Source organism: Halteromyces radiatus, assembly GCF_025201355.1.
Source record: "Halteromyces radiatus strain CBS 162.75 chromosome Unknown BX664scaffold_10, whole genome shotgun sequence".
Taxonomy (NCBI): Eukaryota; Fungi; Mucoromycota; class Mucoromycetes; order Mucorales; family Cunninghamellaceae; genus Halteromyces; species Halteromyces radiatus.
This window is the reverse complement of record NW_026251696.1, coordinates 420,607-431,840: the sequence shown is the minus strand read 5'-3', so window position 1 is coordinate 431,840 and position 11,234 is coordinate 420,607. Positions and strand designations below refer to the sequence as shown.

Here is an 11,234-nt window from a genome sequence, read left to right as displayed (position 1 = left end):
TCCTTTTTTTTTTTTTTTTTTTTTTTTTTTTTTGGTCTTTCTTCTTTATTGTTGACATTTGCGTTACACATTGTGTTTCCATAATGAGCTCTGAGACTAAACTAATCTCTTCTTGGGTAGAGAAAATCAGAGCCAAGGTAAAAAAAAAAAAAAAGTCATTTCTCTTTTTTTTTTTTCTTCTTACCATTATGCTCTTCTTTAGCTCCCATATACAAGTGGACATAGTTTTGAAACTTTGGAACATGATCCTGTTATGCGTTTATCGTAAGTACACGCTATCATTTAATTTCAAAATCTCACTCTTTTTTTTTTTTCTTAGTGGTAATTCAAGAATATACTCTTTTTACTAAAAAGTCGTTGAATCCTTATTATTTTTTTTACATTCATATCTTAGTCACGTCCTTGATTCAAGCTTCCAAGTTTAGACTTCCTAGTGTCATTAATGCCATTATGAAAGCAAGTAACAGTATATCGGTGGTAAGATTATTTATTAAACTCTAATGAACTTGAAACTAAAACACTTTCTTTTTTTTTCTTAGTTACCATCAACAGGAACTCTTAGTGACGACCTTATACCTTTGAATATTATGCAATCTCATCTCTTCTTGATTCAACTTCTCGCAGTATGTATGCAACGACATTGGCTTTATTTACATAAAAAATCGGCCTATCACAGTTCAAACTCTCGACAACTACAAGATCCTCCACCATTAGACATTACTCTGGCAAAACATGTTTTGAATGTCATGTTACGGTTCATGTTTTACTCGTCTGATCCTTCCAAAGAACGTACCACTTTTTTTACTCATTTTCCTCACCTTCAATCAGATGCTGATTTTATGCAAGGCAACTACTCGAACTACTGTCTATTTATGAGTCGATTAAACAATGACGATACTTTGCACAATATTTACGACAAATCATGCCGAGTCATTTATTATATTAGTGCTAGCAATTGGGCATTGATTTTCTCCAAAATCAAATCTTATATCCTACATCTGTCTACAACATCTGAAGAAACACCTGATACATTGATCCTACGGCTATTAGAATACTCTTCTCTGAATGCAAGACGATTATCCATGGTATTGGCCGAATTACAGCTCAGCTTTTTACATTTCAAGAAAAACACCCAACTTAACTTGGCTGTGTCTTTACGACGGGGTATTTGGAATTGGATTGAAGCTTATCCTACCGAATTCGAAGATTATCAATTATCTCATAGACGATTGGAAGGAAGTCCTGAAATACTCTTTGATATGTGCAATTCTTTGGCCGATACAACAAGAAAAAAGACTTATTTTTGGCCTCTTCAAACCATGCTCATGATCCTTTGTCCTGAAATTTTAATGACTCTTACCATGGAATTGAGTTCAAGTAATCTATCGAAAAAGGTAAATATATTGAAAAAAAATAATAATAAAAAAAGAAGAAAACCTAGATGCTTAGGACATTGATCTTTTTTTTTTTTCTTTTTTAGGGACAATTTCTTATTGCACTTCAAAAAACCATTAAGGGTGATCGTATGCCTGAAGTATCTGTCATTTGTTATACTGACATTTGTTTATTGGCTGGAAGATTAGCTCGTGATAGTGGCGCTGCTCTTTGGAACTTGGTACCCGATGTGATGGATGATTTACAAAATTGGATATTAGACCCTCTTCGACCTTTTTCTCATGGTAGTGATATGTTGAATGCTGGTATTGTCCTGGACCGTCTTATCCTGGTGCGTGATGCTGATTACTCTCTTATACGGTTATCTCATCAATTTATGCTCAAAAGCACTCATGTCTATTATTCTGGTAGTGACTGTCCTCTTATGTTAAAAGCAAGTAAACTCAAGGTCGGTGCACTCATGGAAAGTGAAAATCCTCCATTTGTCCAGATACCAGTGGATATACATGGAGCTATTGGTAACCGTACTAGGCATCTCTTTTTTTGGCTCACAAGTCTCCATAAAGAACGACTCTCGAAACCCAACAGCAAGAGAAATACCGCCAGCGGCAGCAGCAACAACAACAACAACAGCAACAACTTGGCAGCAATAACAATCAAACCAAAACCGACAAAATCATATTCCTTCAGCGGCAATAGTACCAAAAAAGCCAATATCAATCCATTTGACAATGAAGGTGTAGATATTGATGATATGATCTTTGATGTTCTCACCATTATCAACGCTCGATCAGAACATCTCTTCTACGAACCCTCTCATGCTGGCAATTCGGAAGAAATCGCTAGAGTCATTACAACAACCGCCAGCTACTTGAATGATCCATCACAAAAACTTGCCGACATTGCTTCTTCCTGTTTATATTCTCTACATCAATCCGAAACCATCATGATGTGGGCCGATACTTCCAACTTTTTGATAGCTTATTGGCAAGTCTCCTCTCAGGTGCTCCGTGTACTGGCTCAAACTATGCTACATCATCATCCTGGAAGAGGATTAAGTTTGAAATCACTTTTGAATCTTCTCAAGCAACTATTAACAGCAAGAATCTCCTTTTTGAATACATATCAGGTAAAAAAAAAAAAAAAAAAAAAAATACAAAGATTATACTCAAATGTCTGTTGATATTAGAATGTAGCACCAACGGAAGAATTTATGAGAATGTGGATCCAAACATCTATTGATCTTGAAATGGCACTGTTGGTACTTTTATGCTCCATGGATGATTTTATATATGCAAGAGTGACGGAATGCATTGGAATTTTATGTGAAGAATATCAACTTATTGAGGCTATCACAGATCCTCGATTATTGGTATGTACCATGTACGAAAATTTGGGCGCGTATTTGGAATTCACTGGACAAGCTGATACGGTACCTGGCGGACGGAAATTACATCAAAGGCGACTCTGGCGAATTTTGCGACAAATGACACGGTGTACTCCTGGAAATGTTAAAGCCTGGGAAGAAGTTTGGAAACGATGTAAGGTGATGACGGCTCGGATCATATGTTTTGAAACGAATAAAGAAACAACCAACAGAAATATCAACATGGATGGAAAAAGAGGATCCTACAATGAATTTGGTCGAGTTAGCAACAATACAACAATGATGACAATGCTTTATAGTGATACAAGTGGCTCAACTGCGAGTAGTGGCGCGGGAACAAATATCAGTTCAAGTACACCATCTGATACATCTTTGGTTCGACTTGAAGATGATCCTGTGGTTGAATGGGAATACTATGCCGGTTTCTTATCCTCCTTGGGCCAGGTGTGCCTTGCACCTGTTGATAACGAAATCCAAGCAGCAGCAAGCTCACCTTCTACTTCTGGAAAACAACAACAACAAACTTCTAGTCATACTACTTGCCTTCACCCACAACAACAATCCTCAGCAACTGATTCTCCAACGACTCATCATTCTGATCAACTACAAAAGGATGACATCTTTTTTTCAACAGAAGCGAAAACAGCCATGGTGGAAGAATTCGTTGGAATGATGATGGATCTACTCGTTTGTGATAGCCTAATGATACGGGAACGAGTACGTGAACTTATCGGAAACAGTACATCACCAGCGCTTTATTGGACGATATCACGACAATTTAGGGAAAGATTGGACCAATGTTTCGATCATGATAAACCTATCTGTGAACCAAGACGGATCTTATTTGTGGAACAGATTATCACAGTCTTTCGATTCGTGCTTACTGGGGCAGAATGTGCTGAAGCTATACTTTCTATGGACTTTTCCAAACCTATGATTCAATTATGTACCTTCATCAGTGCTCTGGAAGACAATGATACCTCGAAAAGAATTAAAATCAAGATGTGTCAATTCTGTGAATCTCTTTTATCTCGGAAAAACCAACTTTCCTTTCAAAAGGATGTCGTGGTACGGTCTCATCTACTAAAATGTATTCGACAATGGACAAGTGATTTTAACATTCAATCTGATACAGTATGGCAACAAAAACAACAACAGCAGCAGCAGCAACAACAACACCAACAACAACAGCCACAAGAACTACAACAACATCAACAACATCCATTGTATCAACAAGATCAACACCAGCAACAACAACTTCCATTGTATCAACAAGATCAGCATCAACAGCAACAGCAACAACTGCAGCAGCAGCAGCAGCATCAGCAGGACCAGCAGGAGCAGGAGCAACCATTGCCATCATCATTACAACAGCAACAAGAGGAACAATATCAGGAACAACAGCATCAATCAAATCAGCAAGAACAGCAGCAGTATTCCTCCAGCTCTTCGAAACCACTTACTTTGGAGGACAACATACAAGTAGATCTGGATATGGCTTGTCTCAGGACTATGGTGGTGTTACTCTATCAACTTCCTTTACAACCTACCGAGCCTACGGAAGAAGTGGATCTGATTCAGCGGAAAAGTAAAATGTTTTACAAGTATTTTACTTTTTTCCTCAAATTACTTGCACGATGCAAAGCTTCAGAAGTAAATATATATGTAGATATAGTCATGGATACAAGTTGTCTAATCCTTTTTTTTTTGTAGGATATACGAAACGAAGCAATTAGTATGAAAAGAACCAACATTAGTACTTTCAAACACAACATTATTCTATGCCTCTCCAATCTCCTTAGTGCCAATGTGGATGTTGGTCTTAAATATTCTTTATCTATGGGATATCATGAAGATATTCAAACACGATCGGCTTTTATGCAAGTTCTAACCAATATTTTGAAGCAAGGCACCAAGTTTGAAACATTAGGTGAATCTGTGATTTCTGACCGATATCATAAACTTGTGAGCGTAAGTTTTGAAATTTATTTTTTGATATGATTGATCTTAATTTTTTTTTTTTTATTTATAGTTATTATTCAAGTTTGATTATGCGGTTCCAAAATCATTATGTCAAGTCTGTTCTGCTTCGGAAACGGATGATGTGGCTACCTCTCTTCTTTCAAGTTTTGCTTCTGTCAAGAAATCTCTGGTCTTGTTACAGATGGTGACAGAAATAGAAGTGGAGAATACAAGTAAGTAGTCAATAATGTGATAATAAATCAATAATAACATCTTTTTCTATAGTCAATGAAACGGATTTATTTAGGAAAACAAGTATTGCCACCAAGTGTTTAACATCGTTTGCCAAGGCAAATGGATCCCGTTATATCAATCAAGTACTTAAACCTGTGATGGATCAATTGGTTAGTAGACCGAAACTGGAACAAAATTTTGAACTGGATCCAAGCAATACTGGTCGTGAATTTGCGCTCAGGAACAAGGACAATGTGACATCAGCTACCAATTTGATTTTGGATGCGATCTGTAACTCTGCTGATTTAGCTCCTCCCAGTTTTCGATCAGTGTGCAAGATGATTTTGGAAGCTGTGCAACCTCGATTCCCAGAATCAAAGTATACTGCTGTGGGTTCTTTTATCTTTTTACGATTCTTCTGTCCTATCATTGTCAGTCCTGAATCAGCTGGGATTTTGGCACCTGGAGTGATCACTAGGGATTTACGACGTGGATTATTGATCATCGCCAAAGTGATTCAAAATATTGCCAACAACATCCTCTTTGGTTCCAAAGAAGTCTATATGGTTATACTTAATGATTTTGTCACGGAAAACATGTATCGGGTGACAAGCTATTTACGAACCATGTCATCGGTGGTTGACAATGACAACAACAACAACAACAACAACAACAACGCTTCGGAAAATGATGTGGGTATTTCACCTCCTATGAGTGATACAGATTATCGATTATTACACAGTGTGTTGGCTAAAAATTTTGAAGACATACAACGTGATTTGGCGGCAAAGAAGATTTTGATGTTCCAAAACCAAGAATCGATGGCTGCATGGAAAGATTATATGGAAGATTTTAGCAAAGTGCTTGTCCAACTTGGCCCTCCCTCGGATACAAAGCGATCGAATACAAGATTCAATTTGCAACAACGACAAGTATATTCTAGCGAAGATCAACAGTATTCTGCTTTTATGCGCAAACATAGCAACACCAACACAAACATGATTGCATCCACCAACATTTGTTATTTAGGTGGTCGTTCCATCTCTGGTCATAATATCATTTATTTCATTTTCAGGCGTCTCAATGTAAATGAAATGGATATGGAATTAGTCATGCATTATATATTTCAGGTAAGAACAAAAAAAAAAAATGCTCTTCTCCTTATTTAACTTATTATTTATATATAGATGCTTGAAAACATGGGTGCAGAATCCTTTATTGTCGTCATGGATGTCACTCGATTTGGATCTGAAAATGAAATACCAAAACAACGATTCATTCAATTCTGTGAAATGTTTCCAAAATCAACCTTGGCTAATCTTCAAATGATTATCTGTTATAACTCCAATACATGCTTTCGAAGGTATCTCAAAAGGGCCGATTATCAAACCACCAATAAAATCATCAAGCGGATTGTTTTTGCTGTTAGTTTGGAGGAAATTGCTGAATACATTCATCCTACTGCATTACAATTGCCTAAATCAACAGGTAAATATATATATATATATATACCCTTTATTATAATCATCTCATTTTCTTCTCTCTCTTTTTTTTTTTTTTTAAATATCTACATAGTGGCTTTGGACAAGGAACCATCCAATACTTTTTATACTGTCTCTCGTGTATGGCAATATAACGTACCAACACCAGTGACAATCAAGGTCAGCTCTGAATTTGTACAAGTGATCTCCAATCGAAAACAAGAAATTATTTTCAACACTTATGCTTTTACCAACGATGTTTATCATATATCCGAAATACAGAACATCAGAAATCCTGGAATCCGTGGGGATCAAGTTAATGAATTGGCATTTACATCTACAGTGGACAAAATGACAATTTATATTCGATCACCAAAAGCCGATCAATTACTTCATGTAAATACATAGATGATATATCAATTCAAATTCAGTTACTAATTATTATTTTTTTTTTTTTTTTTTTTTTGATATAGACTATTCTAAATAGTAAACGACGATATGAAGCCATCCGACCATCCACACTTGCCACTCGGATCATTCGACCTAATGATGTTCCTGGGAGATTACTCAATATGGCTCTTCTCAACCTTGGAAGCAATGATTCACAACTTCGATTAACTGCTTATAATTTACTCTATACTTTATGTCGAACTTTCAATTTTAATGTGGGAACCAATTTGATGGATGCAAAGGGTAAAATAATTAGATAAATAGATATGATATATAATTGATTTTTTTTCTTTTTTTATGAATGATAGAACTTTGTCTACCTCCAAATTGCTCCAGATTCGTGGCAACCATCAGTGGACGATTGGCCAGTACAGAAAAACAACTAACTTTGGAATTTTTGAATGAATGTTTTATTGGTTTTGACAAATCTACAGATGAACAACGGTATCTCTGCTTACATTATATGACACCATGGATTCCAAATCTTGGAGCAACTGCTCATGGCACTCCTGAAGATATCTCTCGAACCAAAGAAGTTTTACGGATGTTAATTGGTATTACATTGACTCAAAGCGTAAGTATCAAAAAAAAAAAAAAAAAAAAAAAAAGGTATGTGATTCATCCTTGATTGAATTCTTTTTTTTTTTTTTTTTTTTTTTTTTTTTTTTTTTTACATAGATGCATGTATTGATTCAAACCAAACTATGGAAAACTTTGGGCAAGGTGGATGGTGTACGAGATATGGCTATCGATGCATCTCTACAAATTTCAAGAGAACATGGTCTTGGATCCAAAGAGGCAGAAGCAATGGCTGATACTTGTGTGACATTATCCAATATTCTAGTACGAAGCAAACTAGTGGCGATCACTCTACGATTATTACAACAAACAACTGAGAAACCGACACAATCGCTTATCAATCATCCTTTATGGACAGAGATAGCCATCATGACAAGGTTCAACTTGATGCTTTCCTTTGACAACTTTGGCCCTCTGAAAAATTATATTCCTGATATGCTTCATATGATCACCTTACTTGTTGGTGTGGGCCCTACTCTGATACGGACAACCATCCATGGGATTTCCATCAACTTGATTCAATCATTATGTATTTTGCCAACTTTACCCGAAGACAGTCGCCAGGAATTACAACACTTGATGGGAAAGATGGGGGAAAAAAGAATGCAGTTGTTATTCGGTCTTGTCAAACCACATGCCAATGCTTTCACTATCTCTCAAGAAACACTATCAGATCCTCTCACCGAACCCTTTGACCTCATGGCACTAGAAACAATCATCAACACCTTCCTTCGTATTGTTGAACTGGGTGCACCTACGATCGATATCTCCAATGCTTGGCGAGCGCGATGGATGGGCCATGTGACAACAGTGGTGTTCCAAGAGAATCCAGCCATTCAACCTCGTGCCTTTGTTGCTCTTGGCTGCCTTGGGCGTCATCAAGTGGATGATGATCTCTTATTCCAAATTCTATGTACACTTCGACGCGCGCTTGATCCGTTTGATCCTAATGATTCTTGTCTTTTGAAAAGCATGGTGATGTGTCTACGCAACGTGGTTGAAAATCTCTCATCTGACTCTCGATACCTTGTTCCTCTCTTCTGGGTAACCCTCTCTATCTTATCCATCAATCATCCTGATGTTTTTTGTATGGCCACCGAACTTCTCCAAGGCGTATTACAAGTCATGAACACCAATCATCTGTTTGATGTGGGCGAGGTGGCAATGAAAGAAACCCTGTTGGATGCAAGAAGACCGGTGGCGACGATTTGTGCTCAATTGGACCAGGCCAATGGCGTCAAGTTTGATACTCATTTTTCCTTTGCCGTGGTGGGATTACTGATGAAAGGTTGGCGTACAAGTCCTCAAGCCAAAGAAGCGGCTTATCAATGTCTCTTGTCTTTTCTCAATTGTTCTACACGCTATGCAAAAAATAGTGTTGATCATCGTGTATTGGGTTATGTGGCAAGTCTGATCTCTGTGGCAAGAAAGACCCAATCAAGACAAGATATCCTCCGTTTTGCTGGTGTCCATTATGATGCTTATTGTTCCAATCGTGATAGTTTCTTCAAATCCTATCATGATGATGATGTTGATAATGTTGATGATGATAATGGTGATGCTGTTGATGATGATGATACTATTCGCAAGATCAAATCAGCAAAACGAAGATCAATGAAAATGTCCCCTACTTTTGAACCAACAAAACCAACATCAACAACAACATCAACAACAACAACAACAGGAGAGAACATGATGATTACATTATTTGATAAATTGGATATCCCAGATAATGATACTGCATTATTATTTATTTCTTGTTTGGCCGCCCAATTGAAAAGTGTGGAAAGTGAATCTGATCGTTTGTTTTTATATGAACTTCTCTCCGAAGCAGCTGACACCATGCCTGATGTCTTCAGTATTGTCTATCCTTCTTTATTACCTGCCATGAACAACTTGATTCGCTCCACTTCCACCTCTGTGCCTTTACTCAACGCTATCCAATCTATCCTGATGGCCGCCTATGCTGATGATCGTTTCCAGTACCCAAAACATACCCTTCACGACAGGTTATGTGATCTTGGCTTCTCCGCTTTTGAAGATCCTTTCCGTCCTCTTGCTCCCTCTAGTATGATCCAAGTTGCTTCTTTAGTTGGTCAACTCGTTGATTGGCTTATCCAGTGAATATATATATATATTTGTATTTTTTTTTTCTCTTTTAGTTTAGTATTTCTCTCCTTTTTTATGTATATACAATAAATAACGCCGGTGCACCCTACTGGATTTTTCTGAATCTTATAAAATAATTGGTTCTCTTGTCAAACATGGTAGGATCTTTTTTTTTTTTTGGTGGATGTTGTTTATTTTATTCAAGTGGGGTACAGTCGATGATGATTGACAGGCGAACGCGATGATGAAATGACGATGAATACCAAGTGGATGAGACAATGAATGGATGACATCTATCAACGGGATTAGAGAAGTGGCAGTAAAATTGGATTGGAACGAAAAATATAGATAATTGCATTTTTTTTCCATAATCAGTAATCAAATGATGGATGATTCATAACGGTTCATTTATTTGTAAAATAAAATTTAAAAAAAAAAATAAAGATCTAGCATCTGCTACTATAAAACATTGATATAAAACACTGCTACCAAAAAAAAAAAAATGTAACTGCATCATCATACTGCCATTATGGCCCTATTTTCATCATCTATTTCAATCATCTACCAACACTGGAGACAAAAAAAAAAAATCCAGAGGCATAAAATAAAATCCACAGAAAAATTCAAAGCCAAGAAATAAAATAATCCGGAGACTGAACAAGATCCAATGACAAAAAAAAAATCCCCACTTCAGAAAAAACCAAACATATTCAGGAATCTTTATTTATAAAATGTATTATAAAAAACAAAGATCAAGAATCTACTGCTATAAAACATCGATATATATATATATATAACCAGCATGCCAATATCAGAGAAATGCGTTTGTTAGTTGTAATCCTCATTGCGAGCGCCACCTTGAAAGATCCATGAGATATACCTTTCACAGTGACACCGAGCCAAACCAAAATCATCTTGAATCCCTGATGTTGTACAGCCCAGTCACCTTTATTCCTGCATTTTTTTGTCTTTCCAGTCCTTGGGCATGTGATGAGGTGACACTTTCCATTTTTCCCTTCCGAATGAATTGTTCAAATCGCCTATAAAGAGAAGAAAAAAAAAATAAAAGGGACGTAAATGCAAGGATCCTCCACGCGATGACTTCCTATCCAAAAAATAAAAAAAAAACCATCATATCAATGGAAGTAAATAACTGACCTTATGAGTATGGTTCATATTTACCAGCTTGTGCATAGCAGAGTCAAATGCATTCTTGTAAGTACTTGAACCGTGATTGTTTGGAATGAACCTTTGAGATTCTCACCCTAAAAAAAAAAAAAAAAAAAAAAAAAAAAGAAAGAAACATATCAACATAAAACTTTTCTGTTGTTTTCAGTATGTATCGCCCTTACCATGATCTAATTCACTTGAGGATTCCTGTACGAAAGTAAATGACAAAAAAAAAATCATAATACCAATAGTTTTCTGACCAACTTACCTCTATGAATAGCTGACTTTTATTCACCCTTTTCTTTTTGGTGGAGACTTACAAAAAAAAAAGTATACCATTGAGCGGAAGAATGGAAAGAGGAAAGAAAAAATAAAAAATTGAAAAATATGAAAAAATATAGCCCTTTTTATATCATCAGCGGCGTATTAACTCTGACCTAACTAAACTGAAATCGCCAAAAAGAAAT

The 11,234-nt window shown here is 36.4% G+C and overlaps 1 protein-coding gene across 1 annotated transcript; it reads left to right on the top strand.

Annotated features, from left to right (window-relative positions):
* Positions 1-629: 629 nt before the first annotated feature.
* On the top strand, positions 630-9,612 carry BX664DRAFT_367193 (uncharacterized protein; the record flags this gene model as incomplete). The annotated part of the gene is made up of 13 exons (XM_051548558.1): positions 630-1,394; positions 1,481-2,524; positions 2,585-3,916; positions 4,211-4,447; positions 4,496-4,753; positions 4,815-4,977; positions 5,030-6,108; positions 6,166-6,466; positions 6,554-6,855; positions 6,933-7,152; positions 7,218-7,483; positions 7,588-9,043; positions 9,173-9,612. The coding sequence occupies 13 exons, from the start codon at positions 630-632 to the stop codon at positions 9,610-9,612; spliced, it is 7,863 nt and encodes a 2,620-aa protein (XP_051396305.1).
* Positions 9,613-11,234: the final 1,622 nt, after the last annotated feature.